General features: G+C 52.7%; 2 protein-coding genes across 5 annotated transcripts; both read right to left on the reverse strand.

Annotated features, from left to right (window-relative positions):
• Positions 1-474: 474 nt before the first annotated feature.
• On the reverse strand, positions 475-11,388 carry GSDMB (gasdermin B). The gene is made up of 6 exons (XM_025859451.2): positions 11,284-11,388; positions 11,079-11,183; positions 10,822-10,907; positions 4,222-4,371; positions 1,568-1,637; positions 475-1,130 (listed from the first exon to the last, which is right to left on the reverse strand). The coding sequence occupies exons 1-6, from the start codon at positions 11,386-11,388 to the stop codon at positions 1,005-1,007; spliced, it is 642 nt and encodes a 213-aa protein (XP_025715236.2). The 3' UTR covers positions 475-1,004.
• A 1,267-nt stretch (positions 11,389-12,655) lies between these two features.
• Positions 12,656-19,183, reverse strand: ORMDL3 (ORMDL sphingolipid biosynthesis regulator 3). Of its 4 annotated transcripts, none has more exons than XM_025859377.2 (4): positions 19,051-19,183; positions 15,581-15,780; positions 14,724-14,875; positions 12,656-14,308 (listed from the first exon to the last, which is right to left on the reverse strand). In XM_025859377.2, the coding sequence occupies exons 2-4, from the start codon at positions 15,752-15,754 to the stop codon at positions 14,173-14,175; spliced, it is 462 nt and encodes a 153-aa protein (XP_025715162.1). In that variant the 5' UTR covers positions 15,755-15,780; positions 19,051-19,183; the 3' UTR covers positions 12,656-14,172. The 4 variants fall into 4 exon arrangements, with proteins under 4 accessions (XP_025715162.1, XP_025715161.1, XP_025715160.1 ...); XM_025859376.2 differs by having other exon boundaries at positions 15,581-15,775; positions 19,051-19,181; XM_025859375.2 differs by having other exon boundaries at positions 18,974-19,105.
• Between the last annotated feature and the right edge of the window lie 3,238 nt (positions 19,184-22,421).

Here is a 22,421-nt window from a genome sequence, read left to right on the forward strand (position 1 = left end):
ACAATCTTCTAAAGCAGTTCACTCCCAACAGCATTTATGAGAAGTCCTGTTACATATAATATTTTTACCAATCTAAAAGAAAAAACAACTTGAGTACCAAAGACAGAAATCAAATTTGTTATATCATCCTAGGTTCGTGTTTAAATTACCATTTTAGACACTGCTTCACAGGAAGACTGTTAACATAGCCCCAAATTGTTAACAGTGGTTATATTAGAGGAAGAAGGGGAGATCACCTTTGACTTTGAGATATATTTGAAATACTTTACAACAAGCATATATTTCTTTTACTTTTAATTACCTTGTCTTAAAAAATATTAAAGAGAAAAGGTTCATGATGAGAGAACAGCATTCTCCTCCCACACTCCCCGCTCCCCTCAGGCCCACACCTCCCGGCTAGAATGCCTTTAATTACCTTCTAGTTTCCAAAGATGTGTTAGAATCTCTCTCTTTTTTTTTAAGATTTTATTTATTTATTTGAGAGAGAGAATGAGAGATAGAGAGCACGAGAGGGAAGAGGGTCCGAGGGAGAAGCAGACTCCCCGCTGAGCAGGGAGCCCGATGCGGGACTCGATCCCGGGACTCCAGGATCATGACCTGAGCCGAAGGCAGTCGCTTAACCAACTGAGCCACCCAGGCGCCCAGATGTGTTAGAATCTCTTATCTGCTGCCCCGTTCTCTGTATCATTGTGTGTTTACATCTTTTCTATTGTTTTACTTTATTTAGTGAGGTTTCAAGAGGGAGAGAAAATTAATATGACCAATCTGCCACTTTTAGTCAGAAGCCCATGCATACAATCCAGGCTGATTTTTGGACATTATCATGTAGGGGAAGTAATGTATTGCAAAATAGTCGGCTGTTTGTTATAAAGACACTGTTCTGGTGACGGGGGTCGGGGGGGTGGGGGGGGACTGGGGGTCAGGGATGGCCTGAGATGGGAGCACCCAGAGGCTTGTGGGAAGAATGGTTCAAGGGCTAACAGATAGTTAGGAAGGCACTGAGGTCAGCTTCTCACCCAGCTGCAGCAGGAGGGAGAGAGCAACATAGAGGGCACAGAGAAGTCGTGTGTCAGGGTCCCAGCCCATATCATGGGGCTGCTCACTCCAGTTCTGCTCCAGGACAGATCCACCTGGAAAGAAACACACCAGACTGTAAAGCTAGGAACAAGGAAACATACCAGAAATGGCAAATACTTGGCCACACTTCTTGATCCTGGGTGGTGGCAGATGTAGTAATCCATTATGGCACTTTTCCCTGCAGATCCTGGAAAGCCTTATACTCTCTCAACATAGTGACAGGCACTGCTAATCAGTGTTGGCACTGTCATCCTGGGACTAACAGTTCCCCCCCACCCCGCCCATAGGCTAGCAACAGAGTCTAAAAAGCCCACCCCAAGTTGTCTTGGAAACCAAGTGTTCCAGGGAATTGCCACAGGCCAGCTGAATGGATGCGAGCTGACAGAGAGCTACGAAGTAGGAAGAACTGTACCCTGGGACTTCTGAGTCCCTTGAGAGCATGGCCATTCACTTCTGCTATGACCCTGGCCCTCAGCCCAGGCTGTCTTACCTGGTCCTTCAACAGGGGCAGGGTCCCCTTCTCTAGGGCCTCAGCCACGAGATGCTGCTCCTCAGACGCTCTGGAGGCAAAAAAAAAGAGGGTGAATAGGGTGGCTGGCAGAGAGGAGAAGCACACAGTGGGACGGGGCTTCAGTGTCTCATCAGACCTGGGACAAGCATCAGAAGGAGTTTCCAGAGGGCCCCTGGCAGTGATAGATGAGTTATTCCAAATGGGCTCTTGCTATGGCGCCTGCTTCCCTCTTAGCCTGCAGGAGGTCAGACTGTGCCAGGAGGTAGAGGAGGCATCCCCTAATCCCTGGCCTAGGGAAAATGGCCAGGTTCTAAAATGTGAAGGTCTATCATGCACAAAATGTAAAAGGCAATGTATGGCCCCTTCCTCCTAGGATTTGAATCCCCACAGACCCCTCTGCTCCGCAATTCATCCACACCAGCATACAGCCACATCCCTCCTCACTAATCAAAGCATCCAGGATATCCAGAATGGATTCTGTATGTGCCTTTACCAAGAACCCAGCAGCATTGAAAAGGCTACTTATGAGAAGACCCGCTAGACCCTCCATCTCTAGATGAGTCTAGACCCAGAGATCAGGACCTCAAACACCTAGGGCCAGCAAATGGGGGAGATGAGCACCAGTCCCACTTTAGCAGAGAGTGGTAACTGCCCTCTGAGGCAGCTTAGCACATCTTTTTGTTCCTTCTCAGTCAGATCCTAGAGGCCTCTCACCCTGTCCTGCTCCTTCTCCTTCATGTTTCTGAAATCCTCTAAACTCAAGGACTTCCCTGTAGAGACAGCAATTAAGAGTTCGACTTACCCTTGGGGCGCCTGGGTGGCTCAGTCTGTTAAGCAGCTGCCTTTGGCTCAGGTCATGATCTCGAGGTCCTGGGATTGAGCCCCACGTCAGGCTCTGTGCTCAGTACAGAGTCTGTTTCTCCCTCTCCCTCTGCTGCTCCCCCTGTTCATGTTCTTTCTCTCTCTCTCTCTCTCTCAAATAAATAAATAAAAATCTTAAAAAAAAAAAAAAAAAACTCGACCTACCCAGCCAACAAGCTCCATTATCACCAAGGCCCCTGCAGACCCCATTCTTCATGAGACCACTTTTCTGTCTCTTTCCTTCTTCTAATCTTTTCCTGTTAAAATAAAGCATCCTTCTTCCAGACACCGCAAGTCAAAGTTGTCAGAGCCTGGAAACCCGAGGCCAACGTGCAATCCAACCTGCTCCAATAGGCAGGGTTTTTTTCCTGCCCACACCACGGTTCCCACCCCCGGGTGCACCCTATCCCATTCTCAACCCTAAGAACCCTATAATACCGGGCCATTTGTTATGCTCTTTTAAAAAACAGTATCCTTGCCCATTCTGGAAGGATGAACAGAAGGCCTAGAAGCCACTCACCTTCTGGAAAGGCTTTTGTGTTGCCCAAGAAACAAATTATCTAAACTAGTGCCAGAGAGAGAGAGAGAACCAGTTCTCAGAAAGACAAGTTCTTTCTCTGTCTCTGTAAGTTCCTCTTTCATGTCTCTCCCCAATCCTTACACTCTGCCCCTCACCAAAACAAAAAATGAAAACAAACTCAGAAAGAGCTAGGCATTAACACCTCTAGCTAGGGAAGGATTTGTATCATGGTGGGGCAAATCCTGGGTGTCTGAGCAAGGAACCTCAGTCCTCCTACCCAGCCCTGAGCCCTCCCCCTTCCCTGGAACTTCCCCCTACGTTCAAGCTCACCAGGGCCCCTCCAGGCTGACACAGAGCCTAGCTGAACCTCCCCCCAACCTCCCCTGCCCCCACCAGGCCTTGCTTACTCATTGTCCCCAGGCTGGGGAAGATGAGCTGCTTTACTCAATAGCCCAGGACCCCCTTTAGGAGGTTGGTCGCTGACCTTTGGTGTTAGGAGAAAAGAGCTCGTACTGATTAATCCCTAGGTGCTTTGCGTGGTTATCTTGCTAGATCTCCCAAACAATCCCCGTTTTACAGATGAGAGGACTGAGACTCAAAACAGATCAGTAGGGGCGCCTGGGTGGCTCAATGGGATGAGCATCTGACTTTGGCTCAGGTTGGGCCCTCTGCTCGGTGGGGAGTCTGCCCCTCCCTTTCCCTCTGCCCCTCCCCCTGCTCATGTGCTCATGCATGCAGGCGCGCGCTCTCTCTCACTCTTGTCAAATAAATAAAATATTTTTAAAAAAAAGGATCAGTAGGTAAGCCAGTTTCACAGTGTACACAGTAGCAGAGCTGAAATATGAACCCGCATCTGACCCCAAAACTCATGTTCTTTCCACTGTTGATTCAATAAATATTTATTGAGGACCTTTTTATTCCAGGCACTGTGGCTCCTGCCTTCCTATCTCTCAGAAAGGGAGGCAGACAATAAGCAAAAAATCCCCATGTAATTATGAACCGTAGGAAACGCTGAGAAGCAAATGAAAACAGAGCATCACATGAGAGTAACAGCGGAGGGACTTAGCAATGCTACACACACTTTCTTGGAGCGAGAAGAGAAGGCCTAAGAAGGCCCAGGAGCAGTTGAGATTGCTCAGGGAGGTCTGGAAGAACAGCTGAAGAGCCTGGGGTCTGGGCTGGCATCCCCCGACCTACCGTGGGTGGTTCAAGGCTTGGTTCGCTCGCAGGCCCTGCCCCCCAGGGTCCTAACCTTGCGTTCACCTGGCTCCACAACATACACAGCCGTTCACTTTTCAGGGTTTCCTTCCTTGCCGTCTCCAGAATCTCTGTCACCAGATAAAGGTCTGCTCTCATTCTCCGGATTGATTGCAACAAAGTGGGGAGTCTTCTCCTCAGCTTCCTGGAGGGAGCCGAGCGGGGGATTAGAGCTCAGGATCCCAGGAGCCCCACCTGCCAGTGACATTTCTCCCTCTCCTTCAGCTAGTTCCTATTTGAGATGGAGGGTCTCTGAGGCTGGAAAACCAAGGCACATGGCACCCCATCATAGTTCACTGTACCCACGGTAGGGGCAAGGAAGTAGGAGGTGGGAAGGGAACTCAGTAGCATCTCTGGAAGATTATAGTGTGCCAGCACCATGAGATACTCCCCACATCGTTTCGCTGCCCCCTCACCACAATTCTGTGATGTAGGCAGAAGTGCACCCATTTCTCATGAGGAAATTGAGGCCTAGAAACAGGTTGTGAATGGTCCAGGGTCACACAGCTAATAAGTGTAGAGTTGGAATTCAGACCCTAGTCTGTATGAGCCCAAAGCATGGGCCCTGCCCATGGCACTGAGACAGGCATTTTCCCAGGTCATAACACCCACTTCTCTGAGATGGGGCTCCAAGTCCTCACGTTGGTCCCTGGGGCCTGGCCACACTGTCCACAGCCCTGGGCTCCAGAAGACATCTTTGATTCCATAAGGATATAAAAATAGCTTCATGGAACTTCATCCAAATTTGCAACCAAAAGACCCTCAAGGAAGACCTACATCCTTGCCTCTGCTAAACCCCCTCTACCTAATAACCTCCCCCTAATTCTTTATACACACACCACAGAGCTTCATTCTAGAAACAACAGGCATTCTAGAAAAAACTGAGCTCCCTTAGAAAAACTCCAAAGACCCCTCCCCAGCAACACTATGGTAGGGAGGGGTAGTTCAAAGGACCAGTAAAATTTCAGTGTAAGCCTTTCACTTTTCAATTAAAAAAGGAAAACAAGGGCGCCTGGGTGGCTCAGTTGGTTAAGCGACTGCCTTCGGCTCAGGTCATGATCCTGGAGTCCCGGGATCGAGTCCCACATCGGGCTTCCTGCCTGGCAGGGAGTCTGCTTCTCCCTCTGACCCTCCCCCCATCTCATGTGCTTTCTCTCTCATTCTCTCTGTCTCTCAAATAAATAAATAAAATCTTAAAAAAAAAAAGGAAAACAAAAGGCATCACCGCACTCTAGGAGGGCTAGCCCTGAGCAAGGCGGAGTCTCCTCCCTTGAGCTGCTCCACAGTTTCCGACAACTTCAGCAGGGAAAGAAAATACCCACACCAACAACAAAATCCCTGCTGAGGGGGAAGGCTGGTGATGTCCCTCTAAGTCCCTTGGAGGCACCATGCCCAGGGCCATCAGAACCTCTGTGGCGCTCTGTGAGCGCCACCCTGGTGGGGTGGGGTGGTGGCACTTTCTGTGCAGGAAACGTTCTGTGCGGGGGTACTTGGATTTCATTGCCCTTCATTTCGGCTGTCTTACTGAGCACCTACTGCACGCTGGGGATAAACACAGCGGTTAGCGGAGCCAGTCCCGCCCAGTCGCAAGCTGTTCCGTACTCCACTGAGGGAGGCGGCATGGCTTGCCACAGGCGGAGTGAAGCTGCACAAAGCACAGATCTGGGCAACTCAGTAGGAGAACAAGGAGAGTGGCCTCTTGAAACCAGCAGGTTTTGGTCCAAGTCGGAGGAATCAATCACCCTGGAGGCTAGCAGGATGCGACTGAGGTGGGGGTGTCTGAAGGTTTCCCCGGGGGCTGATCCAGACAGAATGAGAAGGCTCCCCGAAGGGGTAAGAGGATGGCAGGCTGGAGTGAGGAGCGGGCTCGGGGAGGGTTGGGAGTAGGGCGTCGAGGGGCTGCACCGGCCGGGACACCTCCACCTCAGATGCCTGCGGTGCTCCAAATGGGCGCTCCCCCTCTTCCTCCTCACGCTGCCCAACTCCAGCCTCCCAGGGCTCAAGAGAATCCAGATATTGTTGGGGTATCCGGGGCTCCAGTATCTTGACTCTCTGCTTGTGGGACCTGTGGAAGGCCCCTACAGTTGTTATTTCTTTGGGCAGTTTCACTGTCAACATTCCCTTTGAGTCTACCATGTCCAGAACTTGGAACTCAGCCTTTGGAGGTTTCTGGGAAGAGAAGGGTAAAGGTTATGCTGAGGCTGACCCGTACAGAGGAGGAAGAGCTTCTACTGCTGGGGGGCGGGGAGGAAGGGCTGGATCTCCATAGAAACACGCATTTTGGAACCGGTGGAAACGTGACAGAACTGGCAACAGTGCCTCACATCAGTCCTATGTATGTGACACTAACGCCCGGGCCCATTTGTTTCTTGAGCAATGTACAAGTCGGCACGTACTTTGTCCAAGAGGAAAGAGAAATGAAATGTGACGCACAAAAACAGTATAGTATGGAGAAGGGGAAAAAAGGCTAACTTTACGGGAGAGAAACTTTATTTTTTTTTATTTTTTATTGTTATGTTAATCACCATACATTACATCATTAGTTTTTGATATAGTGTCGGGAGAGAAACTTTAGATAAATACCACGTCAGCCAGGTGACCAAGGTCAACACCAACAGTGATCAGTCATGTCGATAGCACCCCTTGCTATGACGCAGTGGGAATGGCACTTTACCTCCGTGGTCTCCCTCCCCAAAACCCATTGCCTCTATCTAGCCGTGAGAAGAAAACATCAAGCAAGGGCGCCTGGGTGGTTCAGTTGTTAAGCGTCTGCCTTTGGCTCAGGTCATGATCCCAGGGTCTTGGGATCCAGCCCCACATCGGGCTCCCTGCTCAGCGGGAAGCCTGCTTCTCCCTCTCCCACTCCCCCTGCTTGTGTTCCCTCTCTCGCTGTGTCTCTCTCTGTCAAATAAATAAAATCTTTAAAAAAAAAAAATCAAGCAAATTCCAGTAGACAGCATCCTACAATATCCCTGACCAGTCCTCCCGAAAACTGTCAAGGTCATCAAAAATAAGGAAAGCCTGAGAAATTGGCAGAGCCAAGTGAAGCCTCAGGAGATAAGATAACTAAAGCTAACGTGGTATCGTGGATGAGATCTCGGAACAGAAAAAGGATATTAGGTAAGAACCAAGATAACCAGAGTGAAGTATGTGGACTTTAGTTAACGGGAAAACAAAACAAAACAAAAACCTATGTACACTTTAACCATACCATCAGCACCATAGTTAAAAAACAATCTTTCATTTGTAAGGGTTTTTTTTTTTAAGTTGGTTTCACCTCTGCCTCTGAATTTTTTATGCAAACAGACAAGACTTTCCCTTAAAGGAAGTTAACTGACTTAGTTGATTTTTTTCTGTACTTAACGCTTTCCCCTGCCCATGGAGAGTAATATGATCATGGCAAAACATCCGAATCCTAGTTTAAAGTGGTTTTTTTTCCCCTGTTTTCAATGAACTGGTCATTTAGCAAACTGTTTTTTGTTTTTTTGGTTTTCGGTTTTTTGTTTTTTTTTTTTTTTTGAGACCCCGCTTTTAGTAAATTGCCTCTTGGCAATTTGCTTCTCAGAAAATTAACTCAGAGTCTTTGAAAAACGATAACCTTGAAGTTTGCCTGAAGCCCCTCGCTTTCTTAACGAAACCCCACTTGTGGAAAGGCCCACCGCCTCCAAGTAATCTGGGCCCTGCTCTTGGTGACATACGGCCCTGCTCTTGGTGACATACGGCAGTGCCTGGCACATGGCAGGCGCTCTAAAACTGTACAGTGGTACTCTTCAGATTCTTTTCCATCTCTTGGTGAGATCCAGAGGGGCTGTAGCAGAGATGTCTGAGCCGGAAAAGTCCTCACCCTCAGGTGTGAGACACTGAAATAAGTCTCCCAGTGAGGGCTCAACAGCACTTACCCTGGGGCTTCTGAAATCCAAAAAAACTGAGTTGGGAGGCAGGGGGATGGAATAGATTCCTCTATAAATCCTGCAAGTCCTTAGGGAGTCCTGGTCACCTACTTAGTCATGATCTCCGGGGAATAGGAAGGATAACAGCCAGCAGCAGGAGGATGGGGCTGAACTGTGACTGCATGCTCCTTCTGCACAGCCACTGTGAGAAATGGTTTACCTAGTTTGTCTCATTTGATTTTTCCAAGTCTTCTCAATTTGACAGATGAGGAAACAGACTTAGACGGAGAAAGGAACTTGTCCAGGGGTCACCCAGCTGGTAGGAGGCAGAGCCAGGCTTAGAAACCAGGTGCTCTCGGCTCTAAGGCCTGTGTCCTTTCTTAACCACTAAGCAAACTGCCTCCGTTTATTTACCCATCTAAATGATAAACATGTAAACACACCGGAAGACCTCAGCTAATTTAAAAGTGAATTATTTACAAAGGGGAAAACATGGGAAAGGAAGACAATTTAGGAATAATTGCCAATAAAAATAAATTTCCACTAAAAGAACAGGGGAAAGTTCCTTTCTCCCCATGCATATTTTTTTGTGCATTTCTTTTTTTTTTTTAAGATTTTATTAATTTATTTGACAGAGAGAGAGAGACAGCGAGAGAGGGAACACAAGCAGGGGGAGTGGGAGAGGGAGAAGCAGGCTTCCCGCTGAGCAGGGAGCCCGATGCGGGGCTCGATCCCAGGACCCTGGGACCATGACCTGAGCCGAAGGCAGACGCTTAACGACTGAGCCACCCAGGCGCCCCTTGTGCATTTCTTTTGTGCATTTTTTCAAGTTCTTATTTAATTCCAGTTAGTTAACATCTTTTGTGCATTTCTTACACTGAGGAATATGGACATGTGCACACAGGACATATGTTCTAGAACATACAAGTTCTCTGCTGGCTGGCTGCCGTGCTTGCTGGCAATGGACAGTTGACAGTGTGCTAGATAGAGCAGGAGTGGGCAAAGTCTCCTGGCTGGCCATCTCTTACCCCTCACCCTGACCTCGGGGCCCAGAACCCAGCTTATCAAACAGCCCTTCGCCCTTCCCTCTCTCCAGTATGTCCTCTAGGGTGAGGTCTGTCCTGTGGTACTGGTGCCCCCAGAAATTTCTCCTCCCCCTCACCAGAGAGCAGCAGTGAAATCTGTCAGCGTCAAGGATGCTTCTGACAGCAGTCATATCCCCTCCAGCATCCATCTCCTGGACCACAACTCGGGATTTCCTCAACTACACTCCATATTGTGCCTGGACCAACCGGAGAAAAAGAAGCTAATATCAGTTTGGGGGAGGGGGATATTGGTTCGGGTTTTTAAATCTACCTTTGGCAGCCTGGGGTCAATGAAGACCCAAAAGTTCTAGAACAATCAGGACTTGGCATTATTTGCCTTCCCTGTTTCTAGACGGTGAGGTGGTCACTACACACTAAGGAGGGTGGCCATCACAAATGTTAGATTCTCCTCTGTCCTTTAGAGAACGCTTCTGGAGGGAAGATGGAGATTACCCCAAGTGGAAAGGAGAGCGAGACCTATTTTCTGCATCTCCCACAGCCGAGGTGCCGTTTTGCTCAGAGGGGCCTGAGGGGTAGGAAGGCAGGCTCACCATCTTCCAGCTAGAGCCCCACCAGTGTTGGTGAACAGAGGACCCAGGAAGGGGTGCCAGACCTCACATTGCCAACCCCAGTGATTACTTCTTCCCTTGGCTCTGACTCCTGGGCCTCCCTCCCTTGGCTGTATTCTGCAAGTCAGTGGCATGGGTGTTCTTACCCACCGTCTCCCAGTTAGATAGTGGTAAGTCAGCCTCAGAAGGAAACAAGAGACAAAGGATGGCGTGTAAGAGCGGCTTGGGGGTGGGTGCCCTGTGTAGCCCCTCCATCCCCAGGTCCTGTCTCTTCAGTTACTGGTCAGCCTCTGAAGGGTTCCTTTACTCTGGGTAAAAGAAAATGAATCCCAAAAGCCCACCTGGGGCATCTCCCCCACCCACTCTCCCCTTCACCCACTCCTGGTCTACAATTGGCCCCTGTACCTCTCTAGTGCCCCATGTGGGACCCTCCATAGGCCCATTACCAGTGCAGCCTGCCACATGCAGCTGGTCCTTCCCTGTTTCTACTCAGCAGGAGCTCTTTGTCCCCACCACAATGGACCCTTCAGGCGCTCTTACCTCCAAATCCTTCTTTTTTTTTTTTTTTTTTAAGATTTATTTATTTATTTGAGAGAGAGAGGGGCAGAGGGAGAGAGGAAATCTCAAGCAGACTCCCCACTGAGTGCGGAGGCTGACGCAGGGTTCAGTCTCACAACCCCGAGATCATGACCTGAGCCAAAATCAAGAGTCAGATGCTTAACTGACTGAGCCACCCAGGTGCCCTGCCAAATCCTTCTCTCTCTCCCCTTCCATCCCTCTGCAACTCCTTCCTCTTGAGATCTCTTTCCCTTTCTTCAGGCTCCTCTGCTTTCCTCCTGGGGCCAGGACTCCCCTCACAAGCTTTCTGGGCTCCGCCTCCCCATCCTACCTACTTCTGGCCGCCTTCCCCTAAGTCCTTTCTGGCTGGCCCAGGCACCTTACTCACCCATCATGGTGGCCAGCTCTCAGCTCACTCCCAGCCTGGGAATTCTTCTGGGTGCCCAGAAAGGCAGTGCCCAGGACCCACAGGCCCATCCCAGGGGCCACTCACCTCAGCTGCTCACCAGGAATGGCGGCTGTGAGACTGCCCTCTGTAAGATCCCTGCACAGGTGCTGGCCACTGTGTCTCAGGAAGCCCTAGAAGGGAACTGAAAGAACGGGAAAGCTGGGTAGGGCTAGGGGCCCCACCTCTCGGGCGTTCAGATAAGCCCCGTTTTGGCTGGGCTGGAGGTAGATAAGGCTAGCCGTAAGAAACTCTTCCTTCCTCTTGGACTCAGGGAGCCAGGACGGAGATACCTATGTATTCACCTGGTACGTATTCGAGGTGCGTTTGGGCCAGAGAATGGTGCAGAAGGAGGCATACTGGGCCTCCAATCCAAGTGCAATCCAAGTGCCAGCAGGCAACGGCTGTGGCTGTGCCGGGCATATGAGGAGGGCGGTCGAGCTGGAACCAGCTACCAAAATGCCATGCTGTGGTGGGCAGGGCTGGAGACCGAGAGCAAGAGCCGCTGACCGCTGAGGGGAACAGGCCGGCCAGCAAGGAGGACTCGGCCTCCCTCCCAGCCTGGGAATTCTTCTGGGTGCCCAGAAGGGCAGTGCCCAGGACGTGCTCCCCCATAGCCCTCTCGGAGATGCGCCTCCGCCTGTGTTCTCCACCCACCTCTGTCTCCAGGCGGAGGCCTCTGGCCCCCAGCCCTCAGTCCTCAGAGATAACCACAGAGTGAGCCTGGCCTGTCTTCTGGGCCCCGCTCCGAAGCAACGTTTAAGGCGATGATCCTGGTAGTAACAACAGGAATCATGCTACTGTGGCTACCTCATATGAAGTACTTACTAGGTGCCAGGTGTTGTGCTAATCCTCCCAACAGCCCGGACACGGATTATCCTTCTAGCACAGAGGAAGAAACTGAAGCTTACAGAAGTGAGGCCACGAGGCCGCTAAGTGGCAGAGCAGGATTTGACCGCAGATGATTGTTGATGTGCGCCAGCCCCTCACCCTGACTGCACTCCTGCAAGTGCATGGAAGCTCCCAGGGCACCCCCACCCTCACGACTGGGCCCAGGGGGCCGTATCGCTCCGCCCAGCGCTGTGTGGGCCTCACTCGGTGCACTTGGGCAAAGACCCCGCGCTCTTCCCAGCACCCACTCCAAGGACACTGACGCTGGCCCAGAGCCAGAGAGGGGCCCAGACTGCCCGGGGCGGCTCCTCCCTTCTACCTGGGATCCAGGAATAGCACCTGGTCCTGCAGAGAGAGCGCACAATGAAAGGCCCAGAAGCCCAAAGATCAGAGTTCCTTCACTAAAGGGCTCCCTCCTTTCCTGGCCCTGTGAGCCTAAACAAGTCCTGGAGGCTTACCTCCTCCCTCCCCAACCCCCCACTCACTCTCTGGGGGGCGGTGGCCAGGAGAGGAGGCACCGGTTCCCCTGAAGGCAGAAAGGCGAGGAGGAAATGCAGTGCTCCCAGGGAGGGAGCACTGAGGGAAAAGAAGCGAGAACAGGGGAAGGCATCCTGAGGAAAGGACTGGGCACCCCTCGGGACTCGGCTTCATTCACGAGTCACTGATCCCCTTCCTGGCCATGACAGCCTGGCGCAGCCAGCCCCAGGAGACCAGAGGTGTAAGTTCAGACAGAGGAACCAGCACGAAGATCAGAGAGCAGAACCCTGCACTCTGGCCTGCAGCTGCCTCTGCCAGTTCCCTCCCAGCCCCTCCGACTCGCTCTGCCAGGGAGGGCAGGAGGGCGGCAGCAGGAAGAGCCGCAGCCCCAGAGCCCCGGCCTCCATCTAGGCAGAGGGTCCCAGACGCTCACACACTGGCCTCAGCAGGAGCTGTGGCCCAATCTCCTGCCCTCTCCCCCGGGGCCCTCCAGGAAACAGCCAGACTCAGGGGAAACAGAAACACATTGTCCTTTATTTGCGTTTCTCAGAATACTGTACAAAGGGAGTAAAAATCCTATTCACACATTGCTTAGAAAGATTTTGAGGTGAAAGTTCCCTATGACACATGGGGTGGGGAGCAGGGGAATCGGGAGGCAGGAAACTGGACCAATGACCTCCCCTCCTCCCTCAGGGCCCTGGGAGGCGGGGCATGGGCACCCACACCTTTTCAAAAGTAACCCAGACCCTGGTCAGATCAAGCAGGGGAGAAAGCAGCCCCTCTCTCCAGCCCACACTCAGGCCCCTGCCCCACATCTCCTGGCGGCAGCTGAGGCGACAGCGTCCGCAGGTCACTCCTGGCTCCTTCTGCTACCCTGCCTGGGCAGGGGCCATTCTGTGGCCCACGCCCCCCGTTCGGGGGTGGCCCCAGAGCCCCACAGGTACACGCCACACAAGAGGCCCTGCACCAGCTCCAGTCTGCATGAGGAGAAGGCGGAGGATGCAGAAGAGCCCTACCACCCATCACATGTCCCAGTTCCCCCACACCCCTCACACCAGCGCACAAGGCAGTGTCACACTGGACCGGTGCTAGCGATGACTCACAGGCCTCTTCCACCCCTCCGCACCCCCCACGCTGACGCGGGAGCTCCCAACCCCCCACAGCCTCCTGTCGTCCTATTATCACCACCAGGCTGTGGGGCAGCCCCTGAGCCTGCCCCATCCTGTCCACTTCCCAAAGACTGAGGTTAGGTCCGGCTTCTATCCCCATCCCCCTCCCTTACACCAATCTCTGCCGCTGTGTGGCCCCTTCTTTCATGTCTCAATTCTCCATCCCCAGCCCTGCCCCAACCGCCCTCCCCACCTCCACCAGGGCCAAGATGAGAGTGGACGCAGCCCCCTCACCTCTGGGACCAGGCCACCCACACCCAGCCCCACCACCCCTCTCCTTACCCTCCCCACTCCAATCCAGTGCCCAGGGTGGGTGGGAGGGGAGCTGCCAAAAGCATGAGACTTGCAATAGACAGTTCTCTACCCGGAGGAATGAGGCACCGTCATGCGCTTGCTTTCATATATACGAGCACACACTGAGTGTCATCCTAAAGACTTAAGAATTAAAGTGAAACCATCCAGAAGCTGTACCGTAACCCCCTGCTCCCCTTGCAGGGGTTAAAGTGCTTTAGCAGTCTGAGGATGAGCAAGTGAGCAGGGGATTTCTCTTGTCCCAACCTCACATGTCTGCATTCAGCCGGGAGCCCAGCCCATTCCATGACTGCCCCCACGAAGTCTCTATCCAAAAGGCAAAAGGAAACGATCAAAAAAATCAGAAAGGGTCAGAGACCTGGGGGGGTCCACCCGAACTCCACTACAAGCTACTTCAAGTCGGCTACCGGGGGAAGTGAGGGGGGAAACGAGGGCCCAGAGGCTCAACCCCCATCTCTAGCAGGATCCAGAGGCTCCTTCTGTCTTCAGCATCACAGCACAGGCTCCTACTCCTCCCCCCGCCAGCCAGACAGGGGAAGGGGCTGCGCCCTCAGTACTTATTGATTCCAAAAATCCGGACTCCGTGGAGCTGGGGCAGCTTGGGGATGAGCACACTCATCAAGGACACAGTGTTGAGGATGAAATGGATCTGGTCATACTTGGTATAGAAGCTGGTGAGGAAGTACCTAGGTGGGAAGGTTGGGAAGAGGCATAAGACTCTGTTTGGAGGACCCCTTCCTCCCTCACTCCTGGGTGGGGAGTGGCAGATCCTCACAGCTGAGGAGTTATGGGAAAGACCCCCAGAACAGAAGCAGAGTGGCAAGATCACCCCGTTAAAGAGGTCCCTCCCAGCCCAGTCCCCATGCTTGACCCCAGGTCTGTGGGCTTACATCACTGGTAGGCAGGAAGGCCCATTTGGTGAAAGACAGGGCCAGGGAGGCGCAAGGCCTGAGCCCAGCAGAGGACCCGGGGATACTCCAAAGTCCCTTCCTCCGCCCATGCCAAAAGCCAGAGCCGGCGGCAGGTTTAAGCCTGGCAGGGCCCAGGGTTCCCCAGGCCTTGGCCTGCCTGCTGGCGTCCTTCTCTACTGAAGGCACTCACAGCACGATGGGTGTGATGGTTAAGAACTTCCGAGACGCTGTGAACTGGACCCCATAGTCCATCTGCTCCCAGTGGGTTAGCAACCTCGCCTTGCCCTGGTCCGGAGTCTCAAAGGGTGTCCCCTTCACCGTGTGCAGGAAGATGTACATGCCCTGGAGGGAGGGGCCTTCGTTAGAGGACACAAAAAGCAAAAGGCCCTCCAGCTCAGCTCCTCCACCCCAAAAAAGTGGGCTCTGGGTTATGTGGAGCCGCCCTCTGAGGGGCAGAGGGCTGTGGGCTGGAGGTCAGGATGGAGCAGCTGGGAGCCTGGCAGGAGACAAAGGGGACCCACTGGGTGAGAGCGCAGGCCTGGCATGAGGATAAGGCATGGGGAGAACTTAGCTGCAGAAATGCCCCTCTGGCCCAGTGTAAGCTTCCCTGTGCCAGAGAGCTGGGGTCGAGCGGATGGCCCCTGCTTGCCTGCCAGAGTACAAGCTAGCAAGCAGGGGCCAAGGGAGCAGAGGGGCTGGAGATCTGGACTCGGGAGAGGGGCATTTCTGTGCCGGGCTGGGCGCCTGGGTCCTGGGGACTCTCTGGAGCCCTTAGTACAGCTCCCAGCGGCCCTCCCTCCAGGTCCCCAAGCCACCCCATGCTGGAGATGTGCACAAATCGGCAGGTTGTCATCCTCAGAGTGCATGCGGCTGGAACCCAGAAGTCGGGGGGGAGGAAGAGATGAGAGGTGCGTCCGGGCTCCGGTGACAGGTGTTGTCAGCACGTCACCCTGACATCTGGCCCACGTCTGGGGGGGCTCCTCCGACTCCTCAGCCCCACCAAAGAGCAGCCCACATGGCCCGGGCAGGCAGCAGGCAGGCCCTCACCATGTTGTGGATGAGGTTGGTGAGGGTCCAGACAACAGGGACGCTGACAAAGGGGATGCTGAGCAGCACGACATGGAGAAGCCCGATGGCCAGCACGTAGGACAGCCAGATGCCGCGGCTGTTCATCACCCGCGTGTTGGGGTTCACCTCACTGTGCGCCGTGCCCACATTCATCCTGCTGCCCCTCTCGTGCCGCTGCTCTGCAAACAAGCAGCACGGGTGAGACAGGTCATACCACTTTCCCTGCCCCATCACGCCACCCATATCCCTCAGGGAGGGAGGCTCTGCTCTCCCCAGGAACTCCGGGCAGTTTGGCTTTGATTCTCAAGCAAGGAGGCCCAAGAAAGGCTGGGTGGACTTAACTCCATTCATTTTCCACTGCGCTCGACTGGGATAAACACCAGGCTGCCCCACACATTGGCCAACCCGGACGGTGCCCCTCCAGGCACTGGGACTGCCTGGGTGGATAGGTCATCAAGAGGCACCCAGCCCAGAGCAAAGAAACCACTGCCTGTTCCCCAATCTCATCTTCCAGAACATTCCCAGGAGGGCCCTCTTCCCACAAGGTCCAGGGGAGGGGAGAAGAGGCCTATCCCCTCAGAATCACGCAACATAACCCCTCTGGACTATCTTGCTGAGGGCCTGATATGGGGCATCTCCTATCTCTGAGCTCCCTGCACCATTAGAATGAACAAAAGGGGGTGGGGCCCATGAGAACAGGCAGCAGTAGATGCAATATATAGGGGTCATTGCTTCTACCCTCTCCCCTAATTGTCCAATCCTGGATTTCTCCCAACCCTGATCCAGGAGAACTGAGTGGAAAGAGGGAGAGAGGGAAAAGAGAAGACAAAAGACTAGGGACAACCTCTACCCAGACTTGGAGGCCTTTTTCTTGGTGACACAAAACAACCCAGGCAAGATGTTTTATCCTTTTGACAGCCACTCAGGCTAACCCTTGTGATGCCACCCACTCCGCTGCCAAACCACCAGTGCCCTTTTCCCCACCATCGGAGGGGCGAGGATGGAGAACGCGGCCAACATCTACAGCTCCCACGAGTCGCTCAAACCCACAATAACACGCCTCTCCCAAGGACATAAAAACCACCCCTGCGGCCTGTCTCCTGCCCCCTTTCCTCTCTGCCCAGCCCAGCCTCACCTCAGCCTCTTTCCCCAGCACCTGCACCATGCTTTCCTTGCCCACCTCCAGTAGCAGAAGTCCTGCAGCAGGAGGTACCAGAAGGGCTGCCCTTGATGCCCCAGAAACAACACAACCCAGCTGCATTTCTGGATGCACGTAAGGAGGGGAATGAGCAGCCCCTTGTCTAGAGTTCAGCTGTCCCCAGATCCCCAAGGGCCCTGGAACCAGTAGGAGGTGGGAACAGACTGCCTTTGTACTGGCTCACCTCCCTAGGTGAGGGCAGGTCCTGCCTGATAAAGACCTTAGGTCATCACCATGGAAACAACCCTATCTTTCCTGGGGGTGCAGAAAGGGGTCCCGGATGGGGGTATCCGGAAAGTACCCAGAAAGCCATCTCCCTCACCCTGCTGCAACAACCCCCCTCAGATTCCGCTGCTATCTATCTCTGGCTAGGATCACAGCCAAGCCTGTGTGGGAGCCAGGATTCTCAAGGATCAGTTCCTTACTTCCAGAATAATGAGAACAAGTTTCCTCTTCTTAGGGAGCTCTAGGCTAAGAGACCTCAGGGGAAATGTGACCCACAACACACTTCCCAACATGCAAACATGCGTGAGATGACCCAGGGTGCATCCTAGAAGTAATGCTCCTGGGGCCCATCAGCTCAGCCCATTAGGCCGGATAATTGGGCCTAACAGAAACCCAAGGAACTAGAAAACCGGGACTGGCTCGGTTGTTTACCTTCCCAGGGCCTTGGAGCTTCAGTTGCCCTAACACGGCTCCTGGGACACATACTACGCAAAAGCCTGGGGCGGTGGGGAGCTGGCTAAGAAGTAAGGCCTCTGAAGGACTTACTACTAAGGAGAGAGGCAGAGCTCCCCAAGTCTGACCAGAAACTGCTGTCCCTCCCCATTTCTCCCTAACCTAGATAAACAAAGGTGTAGGAGTGCAGAGACCTGTAGCTGTCCCTGGTATTTTGTCTAGCAGTACCAAGGGCTTTGCTGAATCCCAGATCATCCTACACTTCTTTCTTGCTGAGACAGGGCATCCAATGAAGATCAATGAATCTAGGAGGGGCCTAGACTTACGACCTAACTGGTACCCTCGGAAGCGTCTTCCTGAAGACCGAACACCAGTTGCCCTGACAGCAGAAATCCCAGAAGACCCCACCAAAAGACAGAAGAAATCAAGAAACTAAGAAAACGATTGGCAGCCAGAAAGCACTCCTAAGGTTTGTGTGACTAAGGGTACATATCACTTCCATTAGTAAAACAAAACAAAACAAAAAATCCAATCGCCCCTCACCCAGAGGAAAGAAATGGGGAGAAGAGCCTGGCAGAGGCCGAGTGAGTCTACAGCGGCTGAGGCTGAAAAGTTCTGTTGCCCTAGCTGGCAGGGGGCTGCCCTGGCAGTGCCTGATATGGTTTCATAACCTGCCTCAAACCAAAGCCTGCAGCAACTCCGTTCTGTTAACTACTTTCATGCTGGTAGCTCTTTTCTACTCCTTCCCTCCCTTCCTCCCCCCCCCCCAGCTCCGCACACAAATATCCCTGCCCAACCTGTCAATCTGGCACCTAAGCCTGGGCCACAGTGCGCCCCAGGACAGCTGCCAGGTGAGCGCTTCCCATTCTTTCCCCCAAGTAAGGGCAGCCCTTTAAGCAGCAAACCTTTTGCCTTCTAGAGGAGGAGTACAAAACATCCAAGCCCAACGGGGAGACCCTGGCAGCATTCCACAATGCCATTTTCATCGTGCCCACCGCCCAACCCGCAGGGCCACAGTCGCTCACCTCTCAGCTCGGGCCCTGCCTCCCGGACTCGCGAGGGCCGTGGGAATGGAAAGACGGCGAGTACCGGGGCGAACCCCCACTAGCTGGGGAAGAGGGTGGAACGAGGAGGTGGAGTCTATGCTATTGTTGGGTTTTTCGGCGCGGGATCTCAAGCAGAAGAGGGGCCTCCCGCTCCGCTCCCCGGCCTGGGACCTCGCACTCGGAGCCCGGGCCCGGCCCGGCCCGGCCCGAAGCCCCACCCCCACCTCCACGCGTTCACCCAGCCCTGGAGGCGGCCAAACCTTTATCCCCGAAGCCGAGCCTCTCCCCGCCCCCTCCCCCGGCCCGAGCACTCCTCCCGACACACTAGACTCGGTCTCCGCCCCCCCACTTTCCTCTGTGGGCATCCCTTCGGCTGATGCACCTCCTCCCACCTCCGCTCACCCTGCCCAGGTCCCCTTCAGCCCGGGGCGCTTCCCCAGCAGCCCCCACCTTCTTTCCCGCGCCGCCTCTAGCCCCAAGAGGAGGCTCCCGGTTCGGCCACCCCGAAGCCGCTCGCCCGGACTCACCGTACAGGGCCGGCGGTCTAGGGCCCAGGAGGGGTGCCCGGGGGCCGGGGCCGCGGGTGCTCCAGCAGCTGTAACAACCCGCCGCGGCAGCCACCCCGCTGGCAGCTCGGACCGAATCAGCGCCCAGCTCCAACCCCCATGACGTCACCGCCCAGCGCCGGCCCGCCAGGTGCCTCCTGGGAGTTGTAGTTTCTCCCTTTGCCCGCGTACGGGCCCGCCCGGTGCCTCCTGGGAGTTGTAGTTTTCTCCCCCCTGCTGCAGTTTTGGCCTCGCTGGAGCCGCAAGGCCAGACGTTTCAATAGCACGCGAAACTGACCTCAGATGGTATTGCTCTGGCGTGTAACAATTCCTACTTTTGCGTCCGCGCGCTTCAAGTGCGGTTTACTCTTGCCTGGTTTTGAGATCAGGAAATTCAGTTTTAAGTGACTTGCCATAGGTGCCTGCTGGGTCCCAGTAGGGACCAAAACCCGGAGATTCTGACCCCACGTCAGAGTTTTTCCATACACCTCGCTGGCTCTGCCCTGGCCATATATTGGCTCCACGAGAAACAGACTAGCCGGGTCCATTGCCCTGGCAGGCCCTCCTGGAAGCTGGCTTCTCACAACGTTGTTTAGGAGCAGAGTCTGGAGGGCAGAGAAAGCAGCCTACGGACACCGTTTGTCCAGAGGCTGGCTACCCTTCAGTTAACTTGAGCCAGGCTGCCAGCCCACATCCTCGACCACCCCACATTAGGCTTCAGAAGAGGCCACGTGTCTTGGGAAGACTCCATGATAAATCATTAGGAGCCTGAATTCTAGTCCCAGGTCAGCCTGTGTGGCTTTGGGTGGGAGGCTCCACCTCTCTGGGCCACAATTTTCTCACTTGTATGTCCCATAGTCAAGGGCACAGATTTTATTGCCAGGCCAGCATAACATAGGCACTCCTTTACCAGCAGTGTGACCCTGAGCAAAGACAAAAATGTCTTCATCTCCAATTCCACATCTATGAAACCCTATCTCCAAGGTTGTGCGAATTCAAAAGAATGTAGGTAAAGCACCTGTTGCGTTGTAGGAAGCTATTCTGTAGGAAGTTGAACTAAATGGCCCTGAGGTCTCCTGGGTCAGTCCCACTCTCCATGTCACCAAAAAGGCCTTGTTTGAGTCATTTTCACTGCCCCCACCCAGCTTCTGAGTCCACTCTGAACCGCAGGGCTGGAATAGCAGGGTCAGATGACGTCATGACATGCCAGCCTGACTGGCTGTAAGCACAGCCTGATTGAATGTGAGGGGCCAGAAAGGAGAATGCTGGCCCAGGGAAACTGGGGAGCACTTCCCTGAGACCTCACCTGCCCTTCCCCAGGCGACTGCCAGGAAACAGTCATCACAAAACTGGAGGGGGCCCCCAGAGGCACCAAGTGGGAAGCAAGTGGATATCTGAAGCTCTCAGAGCAGGAGAACAGGAAGCTTCTCAAATATTTCCAGGGCCAATGGCCAAAGAGCGCTCATCCCAAGACTTAAATAATCACCCCAGAGTCTGAAAAAGTTCTACCTTATACAAAAATTTCTCCTGCTTCGTGGGAGCCCCTTTTTTGTAGTCAGCCTTCTGAAGACATAAGCAAACAACTGAGTATTGGCCTTTCTACAGAAACCTCCCAGCACTGAGGCAAAAAAGATGTCTTATTTTTTCCAAAGTGAGCCTGCTTGATTCTTTGACTCTTCTCTGGAATTCTTCCATCGTCCCTCAAGTTGATCAAGCTCTCGGGATCTTTGCCAGTTTCTTCATATTTCTGTGAAATTCAGTGACCCAGACTGGATCCACGTCTCAAATAAGGGCTGACTAATGCATAGTCTAACGGAAAGATTACCCGACATGCCATGCCCTATTAATAACTCCTGTTATCGAGTTGTGTTTTTTTTTTCCACAATGGGAATGAACAGAGTTCTGACTCACTCTAGGTCTGTGGTAAATTGTGGATCACTTTCTGCTTAATTTAGCCTGAGTCCCTGTCATCATCTTTCTCCTTCTTTAGCTCTCTGCCTTCATAATTACCCTGTCTTTACCAAACATCCTTCAGCCATGAATAGGCCTAAGTACTGTTCAGAATGAGTGACAGCACTCTTATGTGGTGCTGGGGAATGCACAATCCCTTGAACAAACAACGGGTAATATGGGCCAAGAGGCTGAAAAGTCACTCGGACCTTAGAGGCATGATTACATTTCTGGTAGCATATTCTAAGGAAGTATACCCCATGTTCATTCCTGCGTTGTTGTTTTTTTATAATGTGGAAAACAGAAAGCAACCTAAATGCCCAAGAAAAATACTATGGAGGCGCACCTGGGTGGCTCAGTCGGTTAAGCGTCTGCCTTCGGCTCAGGTCATGATCCCAGGGTCCTGGGATCGAGTCCAGGGAGCCCGCTTCTCCCTTTCCCTCTGCCGCTCCCCCTGCTTATGCTCCCTCTCTCTTTCTGTCTCTTTCTCTCTGTGTCAAATAAATAAATAAATAAAATCTTTTAAAAAAAAGAAAAATATTATAGTATAGCCATTGGATGGCATAGTGTGGTTATGGCACAATTAGTGGTTCTGGAAAACCATGGGTCAGTATGGGAAAATGTTTGCTAGGTTATATGAAAAGATCAGGGGGAAAAAATAGCATGAGTATTCCCTGGGGATGCAGTCAGCAAAATCTAGGAAAAGGGAAACTAGAACAAACATCCAATCCCTTAACAAATAAGTTAGAAGGGAAAAAAGGAGAGGGAAAGACAGAGTAAAACAAATCAAGCAATATATCAACCAAAGGCCATATTTGGATCCTGATTCAAGCAAACTAACTTTAAAAAAAAAAAGATTTTATTAAGTTATCAGGGAAGTTTGAATATTGATACTTAATATCGATGATATAAGGAATAATAATTTTTAAGGCATGATATGGCCTTGTGATTTTTCTAAATAAAAAGTCTTCCTTTTCTTTTGGAGATATATACTAAAATATATGTGGAGGAAATGAGTGATGACTGGATTTGTTTCAAAATAATCTGGGCTTGGGGCGCCTGGGTGGCTCAGTCGGTTAAGCGGCTGCCTTCGGCTCAGGTCATGATCCCAGCATCCTGGGATTGAGCCCCATGTCCGGCTCCCTGCTCAGCAGAGAGCCTGCTTCTCCCTCTCCCTCTGCCTGCCACTCTGCCTACTTGTGCTCTCTATCTCTCTGTCAAATAAATAAATAAAATCTTTAAAAAAAAAAACAAAATAATCTGGGCTTACGGACTTGGGGGGATACAAGAAACAAGATGGGCTGTGAGACAATTATTGACACTGAGAGATGGGGACATGAGATTCCTTATATTATTTTTTCTACTACTTTATGTTTGAAACTGTCTGTAATAAAAGCTTTTAT

This window comes from Callorhinus ursinus, unplaced genomic scaffold (assembly GCF_003265705.2).
Source record: "Callorhinus ursinus isolate GAN/ISIS: 27379988/994484 unplaced genomic scaffold, GSC_fseal_2.0 scaffold52, whole genome shotgun sequence".
Lineage (NCBI taxonomy): Eukaryota > Metazoa > Chordata > Mammalia > Carnivora > Otariidae > Callorhinus > Callorhinus ursinus.